Source organism: Gallus gallus, chromosome 8 (assembly GCF_016699485.2).
Source record: "Gallus gallus isolate bGalGal1 chromosome 8, bGalGal1.mat.broiler.GRCg7b, whole genome shotgun sequence".
Classification (NCBI taxonomy): domain Eukaryota; kingdom Metazoa; phylum Chordata; class Aves; order Galliformes; family Phasianidae; genus Gallus; species Gallus gallus.
In genome coordinates this window covers 10,521,019-10,538,289 of record NC_052539.1, presented here as the reverse complement: position 1 = coordinate 10,538,289, position 17,271 = coordinate 10,521,019, and the positions used below count along the sequence as shown (strand labels likewise).

General features: G+C 44.4%; 1 protein-coding gene across 25 annotated transcripts in view; it reads left to right on the top strand.

Annotated features, from left to right (window-relative positions):
- HMCN1 (hemicentin 1) overlaps positions 1 to 17,271 on the top strand; it is a 281,366-nt gene that overhangs the window by 89,660 nt on the left and 174,435 nt on the right. For 2 of the 25 annotated variants that reach the window (XM_040704905.2, XM_040704902.2), the window contains exon 1: positions 134 to 318. The exons of 22 other annotated variants lie outside the window; for them this stretch is intronic. In XM_040704905.2, the coding sequence (XP_040560839.1) occupies positions 297 to 318 (22 nt within the window). In that variant the 5' untranslated portion in view covers positions 134 to 296. Of the gene's footprint in view, positions 1 to 133; positions 319 to 5,255; positions 15,461 to 17,271 lie in introns of those variants that run through there. One more of the 25 variants, XM_040704900.2, reaches the window with a different exon arrangement.

Here is a 17,271-nt window from a genome sequence, read left to right as displayed (position 1 = left end):
GTGGTGAGCATCTGCGCGCTGGTGGGGCAGCCTCGGAGCTCTCGAGCTCCCTTCTGTGGAAGTACGTCCCTGAACTTAAACACCGTGGTGGCACTTGTCTCCGGGTGCTCATGGCCCTTGCTGACGCGCAGCAGCTTGCACCGAAGCGGCCCGGCAGTAGGCGGGAGCTGTAGGGCTGGTTGTGGCACTGCCCCGTCGCACCCGTTGCCGTCCCCACCTCTGCCCGGCCGCCCGCCCCGTCCCGTGCCGAACGCCCGCGGTGATCCGCGGAGGAAGGCGGAGGGGAGTGCTCAGGAATGGTGGCGGGTGCTGCGCTCGGTAAACGCCCTTTTTTCTTTCCTTGATAAAAAGACTCAAAGAAAGGGGGGTGAGAAGGCCCCTTAAAGTAACCTTTCTGGTTCTGGTTTCCATGGTATTTCTCAGAATATGATATTCCAGACAGAAGTTCTTGAGAGTTCTGTGCAGGAATGTCATCAAATGAGAACAGATACCCTTGTTCCCTGAGCCGCAGATGCTTCTGCCTGCTAAATATTTGTTTGCTATTGTTTAATACATTTTAAACTAATTGTGTGGAAGACTGAAGAAAACTTGTCTTTGCAGACTTTGCTGTTTTGTTATCCATATGTTTGTATAGATTCTCCTTCTGCCTTTTAACAGTTTTATCAAAAAAGGTCCATTTATGTGTCTTAGCATTTGATGTCATGCCTTTTTTTTTCCACTTGTAACTTTTTTTTTTTTACCATGAATGCTCTACCAGAAGGGGATGTACTCCTTGTCTTAAAGCTGTTTGAAAGAGGTGTATTTAAACTTCTGTCTTACTTTATGAAAATTGTTTCTGTATGTCTTTCTTAGTAGGAAGCAGCCCAGCCTAGCAGCTTCAATTTTATGGTCGTGGCAGTTCAGAGTGTTGGTAGTCTGGTATCTTAGATCCACTGATGATCAAATCCATGTTCTTCAATAGAAACTGAAGGACGTACTGTTGTGACCACTTCTTCATCTTTCATGGACCTATAGGGAAGTAACTTTTCTCAAAAATCTCAATCAGAAATCCTGCTGTGTCTTACGGGAGTATGATGTTACAAAAATGCTGTGTATTGGTGCTGTGTAGTGATGTGCCAATGGACCATGGTGGTCCTTGGAAGTGGGTTTAAATGTAATGTCACGATTGCTGCAGTGGTGTATGGCTTGGATGGTGGTGTTTTGATAAAGCAATAATTGACAAGTTTATTTTTGTTGACCTGAAGTTTTTGGCACAGAACAAGACTGTGGCCCATATGCAATGGGTTTCACGCTTGAGCAATCTGGGGATATGTTGAGAGCTCCCTTTTGGATAAGCCTTTTGGTTTTTGATTATCCTTTGTGTGCCAGCATGTGCAACCAATGGAAAGAGATAACAAGAATTTTTTTGTTGTGGTTTTTCAATGCCTAAACATGATCACAGAAGTTTAGTAGGTAGTGAGAAGGGCTGTTTTCAAAAGAAGTTTCTCCCATTTAATGGGAAAAAATGAAAAAGTATCTCCCAAAGTAAGGAAAGTTGGCACGGGGAAATTTTGTATTGGAACTAAAGCTTAAGGTCAGTGAATGCTTTTGTAGTTGCATGTTGTTAGCCCTGATCTCCTGCTGACTCCCATTGTATCTTGTGGAACAGGGACCCAATTGAGTCTGCCTTTATTCAGCATCTGTGGCCAGCTCTTCTTTTTTTCTTTTACGCCATTAAGGAATTTTGGAATGGAAAATAAACCCAAGAGGACACATTCATCCTTAGCACTTTTCTATAAAGCCAGTGGAATTATCCCACTTATAACTTTGACTCTGTGATTTAACCAAGCATTCTTCTAGTGTGACTATTTTAAAAACCCAACTCCAGTAATTTATTTTAATTTCAAGTTAAATGAGGGGAGTGGGATTACTTTATTGCATAACATAATAACATACATTTATTGTAATATACTTAACATTTTTAGGCAACCCACTCTTGTTAGTATAGTTGTTCTAAAGGGTTAGTCAGAACTTTAATATCTTTGTCTATGGAATGGTGACATATAGGAGTACTCTGACTCTTTAGCTTCAAGGTTTCAGCACTTTTGGAGACCCGGACTAAGCTATTGTTGTGCATAGGAGTTCACACACAATAGTATTTAATGCATGTGCTTGAGTGTTCCTTGGAATATAACTGTGTTCACTGTAATGTAACTGTGTGGTTATCTATGCCCTGTGCTTCTGCATGAACGTGATGCTGTTGATGTTGTAGGTACAGCACGTATCTGCAGATCTGACCTAAGCATCTCCTGGCCTTTCTCTGTACAAATTGGATAGTGATAAACAGGAAAACAGTGATTTGTTCAAATGGGAAGATAGTATTAAGCTTAGGTCAGTGTGAGTGTGCAGGAGAATTAGGAATACTATTTTTTGTCTCCTTGGTCCCATTTTGCTTTTCTTGAGAGTAAAGCTCTATATGGAGCTATAATCGAGGCAGGGCACAAAACTCTGTTTAGCTTTATAACCACTGGTCTCCTGTGTTCAGCAGACTTGCACTGCCATAGCCATAATAGGGGTTGGGCTACTGGGCCACGTGCTAGCTAGTTCAGGAAACTGTACAAAAGCCCTGAAAGCTTTGCATTTTGTATATTTGGTGGTCTTTTCCTTCTTCTAATGAAGAAGAAATAATGGCTTTTCCAGAAGACTAACAAAATAAATTAAAATTTCTGATACAGGAAGTATTGCAATTAGTCCAAGTAGGTGATAAAGGAAAACAGAAACTATGGAAATAGAGGAGCAGAGCACAGGCTTTCTCTTATGTGCACACTTCTGCCTTGGAACGAATGCATGTGGGTGGTGGTGAGCAAGCTCCTCTGACCGTAATCTCTAGCTCTGCTCAGCTGAAATAAATGTTTTTTCTCCTCAACTTGCGTGGCTGAGACCCTGTGCCAGCTGGCATTTTGGTGTTCTGCATTTCTAGGTGAGCAGCATCACCATCACTTCAGCACTGAGCACTGGTACCCAGAGGTTCCCCAGCACTGTGAGAGTAGTGGGGCTTGTGACAGGGCCTGGCAACAGCAGGTGGGTCTGTGGCTCTGCTTGTCTGTGGGCAGCAGCTCTGCCTTGTGATGCTTGCTAGGTCTCCTTGCCTTCTTTGGCAGGTGAAACTGTTGGAAAGCTGTGTAGTACCTGAACTAGCACAATTAATGGGTTGGCAAAGAGGAATAAACTGCTTGCTGATGAGGTTCCTGCAGGCAGATGTTTTGTGAATGGTTGCTGGGTGCTTGGTAAAATTTTTATAGGACACAGAGATGTTGCCTCTATTCTCTTTGATAAGGGTAAGTGTGGGGCAGAGAAAGCGCACCACTATATAGCTATATTCAAGCTCTTTCTACTTTGACAGTTAAATGGGTTTCATATTCACAGAATCACAACTGAAGAAGTAGACTGGCTAACAAGTCTCTGGCATGGTGGCTCCAGCACCAGGTCAAGGTGATGTGACTGATCTTTTAGAGAGGTGTTCTTGAGTGGCCTCGGAAGGTTTTGAACAACTCAAGGTTGTTCAATTTCTTTTTTTTTTTTAATTTGATTTACTTTGGACCTGCTCAAATATATAATGATGGAAATAATGCCTGTGCTTCCAATTCTTGAATTTTTCTGTGTCCTGATTTAGGAGATGCAGTGCAAATGCACAGTTTTTCAGTGCTGTCTTGGTATGTCTGAAGACCGGTGATAACCAGAACTGGGCAAAATCATAGAATCATGGAATATCCTGACTTGGAAGGGATCTGCTAGAATCACTGAATCCTACTAACTGTTTAAGAGTTACTGTTACTGCTTATTTTACCACTGACAGTTTCAGTGGGAAATATTTTTTTCCCCTAAGGCTCTAATCCCATCTCTTTGTTATTGTTTCTGCTTCCAGGTTTTATGGTTGCTCTCATCAGCAGATTGACAGTTTGCAATATCATGTAGTCAGGAACAACTCTGAGTCATTGAGGGTAATACCTAAGCACCTACCAGTATTTCTTCCATCTCTGAGATCCTGTGATAACTGTAGCAAGCATGTGTGTTTTGAGACCTTACTGTTGTCAGTGATAGAATCATTGTGGTATTGCTAAGATCAGTTAGCAGTGGAGATTTTCTTCATCTTTTGGAAGGATTTATTGCTAAAATATGGTTTATGGTCATATGGTTTATATGTAGATGAAACAGAAGACAGTATTGCCTGTGCCAGAAGCTCCCAAATCTGAGAATACTGAAATGTGGTGACATTGCCCAAAAACTTACTAGAATCATTTAAAATAATTGTTTGGTCTCAACTCTGTGTCCAGCCTTACAAGTATGCACAATGGTAACTTTTCTTCCCAAATCTTGAATGCTTTTTTGCAAGGCCAATAATTTTTATCTCTGTTTTTGCTAGAAGATGCAATGGAGATTTCATTATCTTTTGCTTTGCATTATGAATTATTGGTCTTGTTGCATCTGAAATAGCTGCATGCTGGACTTGCACAGAAATGACGTGTTCTGTTTTGCTGTGCTGTCTCTAGCCCCAGGTGTTGACAGTAAGTGAAAAGTTCTGTAGCTCATTAGTAACACACCCCAGTGTTATTCTGTACCAATAATTATCCCTGACATAGACGCTTGCTGTTTGGAAGTGTGTACCTGTTCTCTGTAGCTTCTGGAATTTACATGGAACATGCTTTCTCCAGAGGCAATACTTCCTGTGTTGTCCTTCTTCTCAGAAAGACATAGCTATAAAGCGCCATTATTATTCAACAACAATTTTTCAACAATTATTCAACATTCAATGGGTGCAGCAATGTAACGTGTTTGTACAGACTTTAAATGCATAGAATGACAGCATGGAGCTCTGCACAGCAAGATCTGCCTGTCTCTGTTGGTAGCTGCTGCCCCATTATTTCTAACTATTTACTGGTTGATCTTGAAGTAAATACTATGCAGAACTGAAACAGGCTGGAAAGCAGTCGAGATGGTGCTAGCTGAAGTGGAAAATCAGCTAGGAGTGGCTGGTGCAGCACTTCACACTGTGTGGTGTGACCCCTGTGAAGGGCGCCTGGAAGGAGTGGCTGCTGCATCCTGTGGCATCCAGGGGAGTGCTATTGAAGTGGGCAGTGGTGGGTGCCCAGCTGGAGTAGCAGCATTGGGTTGATGCAAGCAAGGCAGAGACCATCAATGAGAGCTGATTTACAGCCTTCTGACTTGTGTTCTCTTGTGTTCCCTCTGCTTTCTCCCCTCTGGCTTCCTCTCAGAGTGACAGCAGTTGGTACTTCCATACTATGTCATACACAGAAGCTAGATTAATCTTGTTGATGCCAGCGATTGTTGGGCAGCAGGCAACACTGTGGGTGTTGGTGGAAGCTGCACGGTATGGAACTCAAACAGAAATTTCTGATATGAACAGCTGCTGAATTGGTTTATATGCTCGTAAATCAAATTTCTAATAACTTTGAAGTAGAAGAGATCTGATGTAGATCTTCCATGCTTTTAAACAATGAGTAAAGTTGTCTGTATCGCTGCTCAAGCTGGATATAACCTGTCTTTCTCACCTGGAGACAACAGTTATTTTCTGAGAATGCACAGACATTAAATGAATAAGGAGGCATAAGCATTATATACCCCTGTGTCACTGTGACTGAGGCCATAATGTTCATTGTAAGGTGAATTCTCAGTGATAAGTGCAGATGAACGGTGATACAGGCCTGGGAATCATAGGTGAATGCCTTCATTGAAGACAGGGACTTGAGTTCTCAGAAGAGAAGGAACAAAAAAGTCACCTGAGAGGCTGTGATCCCCAGTCCAACTCCTTGTGGTTCTCTATTACCTGGCAGCATGGGCTCTGTTTGAAGCAGGCATAGTTCATGTCTTCTGAACACCTTGTCTTGCATGATGAGGCATGTGGCTGTGTGCTTGCTGCAGCAGGAGCAGTGCCATCTGCAGTTGGAGGGACAAAGGCAGTGGGGCTGGATCCAACTGGCTGCTGCAAGCGGTGCTGAGCTTCTCCCAGCTGCTAGCAGGGTGGGTTTGTACTGGACTGGCTTTGTTTTATGCCTGTGACATTCCTCATCCTGCTGTACTTGCTGGTAGCAGCCTTGAAGCTGTTCTCACACTGCCATGTAGTCCTTTTCTGACCTATTCTTGGTGCTGTGTGTGTGTCAGAGCAGATTCAGCTCAGTTCTTGAGGATCTGGGTAAGCTGAATTCACGAGTATGGAAAAGGAACTTTCCAGAACTAATTTCATTTAGATAATGGGTTTTTAATGCGGCCTGAAGAATGCCAGGAGGAACCCTTGGAATGACGAAACCTCTCAGATACCAGTTAGTATGTATTTTCCAGTCAGTGATTTAATTCCTGGCATATGCTGCGAACATTGGTTTTGAAGGAGACATGCATCAGAGAAAATATTGGGAACATATGTACTTCAGTTTGTGTAGAACAAATGAAGGAAATGACAGGGCCTTTATTTGAGAAATAGGCACAATAGGAAAATATATCAAAAACGAATTAACTCACCCCTCCAGGTAACAGTTTGGAGAAAGGGATGAGTTGAGGAATGTGACCTTCCCCCGTTTGTACTGTCGCGCCGCCGGAGAGAAAAGCGGGGGCAAAGGGGGACCGGCGCAGACTCAGATTGCACAGGAAGTATTGCGGAGACAGAAGGGGTGGCTCCAGACCACCCCCCCACTCCAGGCACCCACACACATAGCCCACCCACTGGTTCAGGCTGTGACCTTGGAATTCCACTACACTTTGGAAATGGCAAAACAGTATCTCTGTTGAAAGAGACCAATGATGTGTTGCTTAGTTGTCTCACCATGCCTTGACAGCCAACAGTTTTGTTAGAATAAATAGGATGGATTTGATGACATGTGCTTTGGGCTGAGTGCTACATTTGTTTTTTTTACTACTGCCAGTGTGAATAGCTTTTACCCCTTTATTGCACTGTTGAATATAACTCAGTTTTTGTAACCTAGCCAGTGTTTAGAGTCTCTGCGTTGTGTGCTGCGTTTAAACCAAATTTCTTAGATTTTTCAGTTTTGCCTCTTGTAAGGCCATGTTATGCCATTGTTATTGGGCAGACTTGAGGCCCACACTTTGCATTCTACACTTTTGTGTAGAAATAATTGCAATGCTTTATTTGGAGGTGGGATCAGAGTGGTTTTGGTCATGCATATTCCCTTGTGGCAGTTGTTGAACTTCTCTTGTTGCTTACAGAAGAACATGTGCAAACTGTTCTTTGGTAACTGTAGGTCTGAGCTCTGCTTTCCATGCTGTCCTTCCAGAGGAGAGGCACAGTGCCTCAGTGTTCCTCATGCTCTGGAAGGGGACCATGTTACGTCAAGAACTGTAGAGCCATCCGCTGAGCAGGCATCGTGTGCTCTCACTGACTGCAGAGGGAGCTGGTGAGTTCAACTGAAGCCCCCAGGTTCAAAAAGTATCATAGAGCCATAGAATTGTCTGGATGGAAATGGCCTTTAAAGGTCTGTACTCTGACTCTGCTGCAATGAGCAGGAACATCTGATCTCCTTCTATAACCAGGTGATCTGCCTAGTGGATGAGGGAAAGGCTGTTTATATAGTCTGCTGAGACTTTAGTGAAACCTTTGACACTGTCTCCCATAGTGTTCTGCAGAAGCTGCAACCTGTGGCTTGGCCAGGTACACTCTTCACTGGGTGAAGAACAGGCTGGAGGGCTGGGCCCAGAGGGTGGTGGTGAATGGAGTTAAAGCCAGCTGGCAGCCAGTCACAAGTGGTGGTCCCCAGGGGTTGGTACTGGGGCCTGTGATGTTTAATATCTTTATTGATGATCTGAACAAGGGTATTGAGTGCGCTTTCATTAAGACTGCAAATGACACAAAGTTGAGGGGAAACATTGATCTGTCTGAGGGCAGGAAGGCCCTACAGGGGAATCTGGACAGGCTGAGGCCAGTGGGATGAGCTTCAACAAGACCAAGGGTCGAGTCCTACACTTTGGTCACAGCAACTACATGCACTGCTACAGCCTTGGGGAAGAGTGGCTAGAAAGCTGTGTGGTGGAAAAGATTAGATGACAGCTGGCTGAACAAGAGCCAGCAGTGTGCCCTGGTGGACAAGAAGGCCATTATGATCATGGCTTTTATCAGAATTAGTGTAGTCTGCGGGACTAGGGAAGTGATTGTCCCTCTGTACTCAGCTCTGGTAAGGCCATGCCGTGAGTGCTGTGTTCAGTTTTGAGCCCATCACTGTAAGAAAGACATTGAGGCCCTGGAGTGTGTCCAGAGAAGGGCAACAAAGCTGCTGAGGAATCTGGAGAACAAGCCTTACTGTGGAGTGGCTGCGGGAGCTGGGATTGTTTAGTCTGGAGAAGAGGAGGCTTGGGAGCCCTCATCACTCTCTTAAAACAACCTGAAGGGAGGTTGTGATGAGGTAGGAGTCAGCACTCTTCTCAGGAGGAGTGGTGAGGTATTGGAGTAGGCTGCCCAGGGAAGTGATGGAGTCACTATGCCTGGCAGTTTTCAAGAAGAGGGTGGATGTGACACTGAGTGACATGGTTTAGTGAGTGTGGTGGTGGTGGGTTGAATTTTAGACTAGACTGTCTTAGTGTCCTTTTCCAATCTTAATGATTCTATGATCTACAGCTAGATTAGGTTTCTCAGAGCCTCGTCCAGGCTGACCTTGAATATCTTCAGGGATGGGTCGTCTACCACCTTTCTGGGCAACCTGTTCCAATGCTGCAGAAGCACTGACTGGAATTATGCATTAGGAATGAATTCAAGTGGGGGGCTCTCTGCTTTCTGCCACATTCCACGCAGATGCTATGTGCTGCGATGAGCCCAGCCCATGTAGGGAATGGGTTGTGACCCACTCTGGTGTCCTTGCTGGTTCTGATTTGGGCTACCCATTGTGATCCTTGGAGTGAAGATGGCTGTGGGTGGGCACTAAAGTGTTGTCATCATTTCAGAGACCTTTTTTTTTTTTTTTTTAATTACTTTTCTCCATATTTTTCTTTTCCACTTTCACTGTCCAGTGGGTAAGTTCCACTCTTACTAAAGCAGAATCACCATGCTTGCTGAGGAGCCTCGTGTGGTAAGGCGCTTTGAGCTAACACTGCGTGGTGATGAGGCAGCTCCAGCATGGACCCAGGGTCTTGGTGAGGTGGCTCTGCAGAGTGATGCAAGTATGGCTCATACAGCACGGTTTGTTGGAGTGCCTTGCTCACCCTGCCCCAGGCTGTCAGCAGCTCCACACCTGGGTGCTGGCTCAGCAACATTTTGTGCAAATGGGAGTAGTGCTGGCAGTCTGGGACCAATAGGATCTGTGAGGATGAGCCACAGATGGGGGTTGCAATGTGTATTGTGTATGACAAATGTAAACAGGCAGTGTGCATTCATGAGGAGCTACTAACTAGCTTTATGTTTATCCCATGTCCTCTTCCTTGGATTTCCTCTGGCAGGGACACTGTGCACTATTTTCCAGCTTGGCTCAAGTTGTAGCCCTTTTCCTAAAATGTACTTAACCACAGATTTCAGTCTGCAAAGCATTACTTGTAAAATATGTGTATTTGAAAGTGACATGTTCCCAAACACCAAGCCAACAAGCTGCATACATCACATACAGTGAAAGTTAATTGAAAGTGTTGAATTTATTTTCACTAACATATTCCTATTTAAGCTCTTGTAGAAGCCTCATCTGCTCACTTTAGAACAGTGGCAATGTGCTCTCAGTAATGCACAAGTTGGTGTGATATTACGTGTGAGGAAGCAGGCACATGTGTTCAGAGCAGGTGTATAATGTAATGGGTCTCCCAAAGTAAGCTTGGAGGTGTGAGCATTGTGCAAGGAGGCTTTTACGCTGCTCCTTGGAGGTATCTGCGTGAGCTGACTGTTGGGGCAGACAGCTGGCCCCTTGTGATGCATGCTGTAGAGCTGAAATTCAGAGGGAGCAAGCTTCATCTTGGTATTTCTGTGCTCCTCATCGTGCTTCCTTGCTCTGCTGTTTTTTCCAGCCACTGGAGTACAAGATACAAAGACAGCTTTAAAAGAATTTCTTGCAGCTTGGCATAAAGTAGAGCCAAATTCTTAATATGAGCTTTATAGCTCAGGAAGGAATTGCAGTCAGCAGTGCTCTTCAGACACCACACTGGCACACAGCTGGATGTAACTGAAGGCCGAGTGGGACCCCAGGTTTTTAGACTGTAAAATCCCCACTGAAGTGCAGTGAGTGGGGTGGGTTTGTGTAATTAAATGGAAATGAAAGAATGCCTAGTGTGGCTGCAGCCCTGGCTAAACGTCTGCTCTGTGCCCATAGGTTACTGCTGGATCTCTGCCATCTTGTTTAAATTACATTCATAGCCTGAGGGGGAAGCAGGAAGCCATTGTAATTTTCATGCTGTGGACACTGGTGTATTTTCATGAGCCAAGCTTAAGTGTCTCTGGGGATGCTGAATATCACTGAACCATTTCCTGAGTTCTCTTAAGCTGCACAATGGTATGTCCAAGTCTATTTTCCAAAGGATCGAGCTTTTTGTTTAGTTAGCAATGTCTTGGTGTAGTTCACTGAACTAGTATGCTGTTGCACTTGGAATTTGTTGAGGAGCAGAAGAGGAGGAGAGTTGTGAAGGAAAAAATGAAGTGCCTTAGAACAGCTAGGAAGACTGATTTCTTTTATGTCCCTGTACTTAGACTTTAAGCAAACCTTGGAGATCATGACTTTGCAAATCTTTACAAAAAGCCAGAGCTGGCTTTTTGGGCTGTATGAAATGGCTAGGCATAGGCATGCGCGTGGACTCAGGTAAATATGCAGTGGCTGGAGTAGCCAGGCAGGGACTGAACTCTGCCAGCCATTAGACAAATCTGTCTGCATTTTGTTTCACTGTTTGTGTTACTCAGCCCCTACCTACCACCACTGCAGTGGCAGAGATCTCGTGCCGGAGCGTTCCAGCTGGCTGCTGCCTCTTGCTGGAGCGGTAAGAGCGCTGCTCGTCCTGCTGGGGCCGGGGTGAGCTGTGGCCATTCTGCAGGAGACTGCTTGGGGCTGCATCCTGCTTGTGCTCCCATGGTGAGCATGGGATGTAAGCAAGGATGCTTACAATTTAACAATGTGCTGCTTAAAAAACCTAAATCTTGGTGTCCTGAGGCATTTGAGATGAGAGATTTTTTTTTAATTTTCTTTTTTTTTTTTTGTCATCTTCCCCTTCTCAGTTTTACATAAGCTGAATTGAAGCACAAGAATGAATTCATGCACCTTACTTCTGAGTCACAGTCCGTTGCACTAAGCACAAGTGCACACATCTCTGTTGCTGACATGGTCACTCTCTCCTACTTGCTCAGCCTGCTGCATCTTTTAATCTCCTACACTCTGCCTCCAGACTATCCCCTTCTCAAGAACTTCCTCTGATTTTTCTCTCTGGGAGCCTTAGACCCTTCTCAGCACTCACTCCTTTATCTCAAGGCTGCCTGCCAGCCTGGCAGATCCCTTGCATCTGTGGCTGGATCCTGGCAGTGAAATGCTCAACAGCTAAAGGTGACAAGCTTGTGCTCCACAAGAAGTCCTGCAGAAACCATGGCTTGGGTTTTTCAGGAGGTGATGGAGAAGCCTTTCCCTCACTTCCAGCATGTCTGGTACATGGTGCTCCCTTTGGACTGAACATAGAAGGGTGCAGTGTTATTCTCATGTTAGCTGTACAAGTGGAAATGCTTCTAGACTTTGTTCTGGGTTGGACTCTGACTCTGCTAGTTTGTTCTGAGACTTTAGCTGACTGTGGCTGGGAGTCTTCATCCAGCTACATGGCTGTGCTGGATGAAGAAATTGCTGCTGCTGTATTCTGCTACAATACCGTCTTCTTTGAGCTTCTGGCCCTTTCTGAGCATCAGTGTGAGTGCTACTCAGTAATTCCAGGTTCATCCCAGTATGGTCCAGGTTAGCAGGGACTGCCTAGAGTGTCCAGCTTAGTTAGAAAGAGTGTACATGAACTGCCTAGCTGCAGAGTGGAGGAAGTGGTGACTTGTGCTGGAAGGACAAGTGTTGGACCCCTCACTACAAGAAAGACTTCGAGGCCCTGTAGGATGTCCAGAGAAGGACAATGAAGCTGCTGGGGGGTCTGGACCATAAGTCTTATGAAGAGTGGCTGAGGGAATAGGAGTTGTTTAGTCTGGAGAAGAGGCTCAGGAGGAGACCTTATTGCTCTGTACTACTCCCTGAAATGTGATTGTGGTGAGGTGGGTGTTGGTCTCTTCTTCCCCATAACTAGCAATAGGACTAGAATAATGGCCTCAAGTTGTGCCAGGAGAGTTTCAGATTGGATAATTAGGAAGGATTTATTCTCTGAAAGAGTGGCCAGGCACTTGAATGGCCTGCCCAGAGAGGTGGTGGAGTCAAAGTCCCTGGAGGTGCTCAAGAAATGTTTAGATAGCACATGCTGACTCTATTGTGTTTTAAAGAATTAGGCAATCTTATTGTGAAAGGAGGAATTCCCTGGGAAATGTGTGGTAGCTGCATCAAGCCTTGACATGGAATAATCCAAGTACAGAAGGCTGCACCTCTCAGGTGAGGGGCTGGGGGGTAGAACTCAGATTCCACTTCCATCTCTGCCTTTGAGCCACCATGGGTTCATAAGCAAATCTTTTGAGCTCATTTCAAACTCCAGAAATTTTATGCTCAAGCCCATCTCACCTTTAGTATTGTAGCTGCATAGCTTTAAAGCAGATTCTTAGTTATGGGCAAGGAAATGTCCCATTGCATAGACATCAAAGTGTAAAAAGTGGCTTTTATACTCTGCTTAATTGAACAGGATTTTATCTCAGTTAAGGTAGACTAAATCCAGAGTAATTCCATTACAGTAAATGCTATTAGTTTGGATTAACACCGAGATAACTAAGATCAGAGTCTGGCTTTGGTTGTCTTGGTAAATACTGCACATTTCTCAAATTGCTTTTCTAATCTCTTCTCAGTCCTTGCTGGCTCCTCTTTCTCCCAAATTCCAAGTGTAACAATATAGGTGAAATTTACTTGATGAAAGAATGTTTAAGCAGGGTCTGGTTTTTATTAGCTCAGCTGGTTTTTGTTTATTTGTTTAGCGCTGTTTGAAGTTTCATTGTACTTGGGATAGTATCGGAATTCATCCTGCTTCTCCTACTTGATTCAATTTCTTCAATTAGAAGTGTGGTGCCTTAAATTACAGGCTGCTCTTCAGTGCTGTCATTGAGTAAAAATTGTATGCCTTGGTGACATTTCAAAGGAATTCTTAACTCTGAAGTTCAGAAAAAGGTTGTGCCTTGAGGACATGTTTGTTAATCAGCAACATAATGGCTTTGGAAGAAACTTAGGAAAGAACTTAGAAAATGCTAGATGTGACTTCGGAGAGCAAGCTGGATTAATTTTTTCCTGGTCTTGATTATATTTCTTGAAATTACCTTTGCTTCGTAGCCGTGTACTCTGAACTTTATGACAGCATTTTAACTGTGAGAGACATCTGGAGTTTCATAGAAGTTATTCTGTTAGTTCAATTGGATTTATGGTTAAGGTGAGGCATTTGGGTGGTTTTATCAGTGCTTAGGTAGTTTTTCTGGTCTCCTGGGGCCTTGGGTCATATAATCATACCCAAAATGAATACACAACACCTTATTCATCTCTTTACAGTTGGATTTCTACTGTTCTGATGTATTTATTTTCATCTGATGACAAACAGTCCCATCCAAAATATCGTGCTCTTACTGTAGTGGTGAGGGAAGGGTGGGTCAGAGAGACACTGCCTCTTGACCAGTGTGGAGGCCATAGGCATGAATGAGCAAGGCCTGTGATTAAACCAAACATGTAAAAATGTTTTTGTATATATTCTGTTGATTTTTATACAGTTTTCACATATAGTTAAGTGCTTTTCTGAACAGATCCCTAAGGATTTGCCTCAGGCTGCAAAGGGAAATTTTGGCAGCACTAGTGATCAAACCTGAAAGATACAATCTTAATTGTTTGAGTGATATTTCATACTGCAGAGACCTGAATGAGAGCTTTCTAGAAAGACATGTATGTTGATTCTGTCTGGACGTCTCTCCTAAACACCATGTAGCCACAGCCTTCACTGTGAGCATGCTGGCAGGTGGCTGGTGGAAGCAGCTGGCTTTTTGGTCTTGCAGGCAGGCCATGATGTGGGGTTAGCCCTTGCAGCTTTCTTCCTTCATGGCAGCGCTCAGGAGGGTTAGCCTGGTAGTATGTATAGGGATTCCATGCTGGGTTGTGAGTGCCACACAGAGTTTTATTTTCTGTTGTGGTGCTGAACATTTTGGATGCAAGAACTGAGGTACGCTGAGAAGCTCGAGGCGGCACAGTTCATCAGAAACCTGTGCTTTCTGCTTAGCACTGATGGACTTGACATTGGTCAAGCCCTGGCTTCTTGGGCTATCTGGTGGAAGCCTTGTGCCTGGAATGAGAAATGGAGAGTGTGTTCAATTGCAGAAGGGCATTCAGAAGTGTGCTTTTTTCCAGCCCTGGTCTGTTTACGCGGTGTAAAAGTTTCTGTAGTTGAGATTCCTTTCCTAGAACTGTGCTTCCTTGCTTTCTGGCTAGGTTGTGCCGGCACAGTGTAACCAGATGAGCAAAGCTCTGGGGGAGAGTGTTGGAAAGGTGTGTGTGGGGAAGTGTATGAGCAGGGGTAGTGGGCAGGTGGAGGCTTCGCACTGAGGCACTGGGTGACTGAATTCCTCAGCCTTACAGCATCTAAAGGACATCAGGCATGGGGCTGGTGCTCAAGAGTATGCCAGGGACCCTGTGGCAGGGCACCAAGCAGCCACCTCCAGGGCAGAGCCAGGAGCCGGCCCTTGGGAGCAAGTACTGTCAAGGGTAGCTTCAACAAGAACATGGTCTGTCTTAGAGATTCCCAATGAATGCTTTTGTTCTTGAAAGCGGTGACATGCAAGGTGTGACAACTTTGGCCACTGATTCATAGAGTCTGAAAATTATTTTCTCCTTTTCACTTTTAATGATGTAGAGCTTTGGGATGAGTTTTATTTTCTAGTACTACTGCAATCTTGCCAAGCTCTCATGATTTAAAAAAATTGTTCCATGTGCTTTGCAAAACTGCTTTGCTTTGCCCTGAAGCGGCTGAGGAGGACACAGCTGTCAGCTCTGATATAACACTGTGGTGACCTGCTCAGGGCTGGATGTGGGCATGGTGTCATCTCTAACAGCCACTGCGCTTTAATAAACAACACATCTAGATGCAAGATGTTTCAGTTTGGGAAAAGAATCTGATAGATGAGAAGCCTGTGGAAATAGTAAAAATAAATACTGAAACCATGTCCCTAGCTGAGTGGCTTGATGTCCAGAGGGAGACTAGTGATAATGAATGGTGTTCCTCAGGTGCCTGTATGGGGACCAGCACTATTCAACATGTCTGTCAGTGACATGGGCAGTGGGATCAAGTGTACTCTCAGCAAGTTGGTGGGTGACACAAAGCTGTGTGGATTGGCTGACATGCTGGAGAGAAGGTAAGTTGTATCCTGGACTGCACCAAAAGTAGTGTGACCAGCAGGTCACGGAGGTGACCATGCCTTTCTGTTCTGCTCTTGTGAGCCCCCACCTGCAGTGCTGTGATCAGCTCTACGGCCCCCAGCACAAGAAGGTGCTTTGTATTAGTTAAACAAGCCAAGTGGTTTATTAAAAATGATAATCATAGAAAATGCTTCAATTAAAAAAAAAATTATCTAAGCATAATCTTGGTAATGATTTTGTGATATATCACTTTGCTTCCATGCCAGAGTTCTGTGTTTTTCCATTAAGGTGCTCAGCACTTCTCAGTCTTGGAATTTGAACAAGGCTGGACAGAAGATGAAATCAGAAATGCAAGGATCAAGGCGGATGAGAAGTCTAAGCTAATATTGTGCTTTAGCTGATGTTAGCAGTCTAACATAAGTACTGATATTATTTAGAACAAATTCTAAAAGATGAGCAAAAAGAAGACAGTGTTTCTGCCTGAAGTATTTCAGTTTTACTGATTGAAGTAATCCTTGTGCATAGTGGAAAAAGCCTATTTTGCTTAGGGTAGGAAAGTTAATGCTCTCATTTCTTCCTCCTCCCTCTCTCCCCTTTGCTTTTTGAGTTGTTTGGAGTGTGCTTGCGTTGCTAAAGTGGTAAAACTCAGCAGAATTTTATAATCCACAGATAACATTTAATTGTATAAATATGTTTCCTTCTCTACCCCAGCTTGCTAAAAACAATATTGACTACTCAAACCTGTATCAGGAGCAAACATATTCTCACGATTTTTCCTTTTTCTTCTTCCAAAGCCACAGAGCAGCTTTCCTGTACCTGTTAACCTCCTGTCATACTGGGGCATGCTGCTGCTGGATATACCATGTCAGTGCCAGAGCACCGAGCAGGTGCAGTGGGACAGTAGGAATCTGGTTGGAGCACAGACCTGACCCTGCCATTATGGCTGGCTGCAGCCAGCTTTGCTGAACTGCATGGTGTAGATGAGCATGGACAAATCAGATGGGTTAGCAGCTGCCCTGCTAAGCTTCATGAATTTGGCTATAATGAGTCACCTGGAGTTATTGCTTGCTTAGAAGAGTTGTCAAAATAGGAAGCATGCTCATAAGTGAGCGGCTAGTGAAAATGAAACAAGTGGCGCTATGTGGACATGTATGGTGGCATGTAGGCAGAGCTGCTTGCCAAAAGGTGGGGCCAGGCCCTGTAACCCAGCTGTATCTGTGTTATTTTTTGTAAGCTATTTCATGACCTCAAAATGGAGCTGGGCACTGCTTGCACATGGTTGAACATGCTGCGTGTGGCACCTCCAGAAAGGGTAACATGGGCTCCTGCACTACCTGCTCAGAGGGGAAAACTGCCTTCTTAGTGGAATTCCTAACACTAGCTTAACCCATGTAATTTTCAAAATCCTCATGCTTGCATCTTTGTAGAGAGACCAGCAGTGTTTTTTGGCTTCGTAGAGCAGTGTCATCTACTAAAGCTTCTCATGGCCAAGAGATAGATTTTAGATGAGAAAGAAAGTAATCAGGATGTAGAATGGGGACTCCAGAGTGGGGCCAGCTACCACTGAAGTTACTTGCAAGTACAGTTTGCATTATGGATGTGGGTGATGAAACCCCAGAACTGCTGTGTTTCACAGCTGGAGAAGCAAATGGGAATTGCTTTCTGAACAAATGTGCTAGGCTATTCCAGATTTGCTTCTCTTCTAGTCTTACTATATTTTTTTAAAATTATGTTGTTACTTGGTAGTGTCTTGCTGTCAGAGATCTCAGTTCTGTGCACTAAATGGCTGTCAGCTGAAATGGTAACT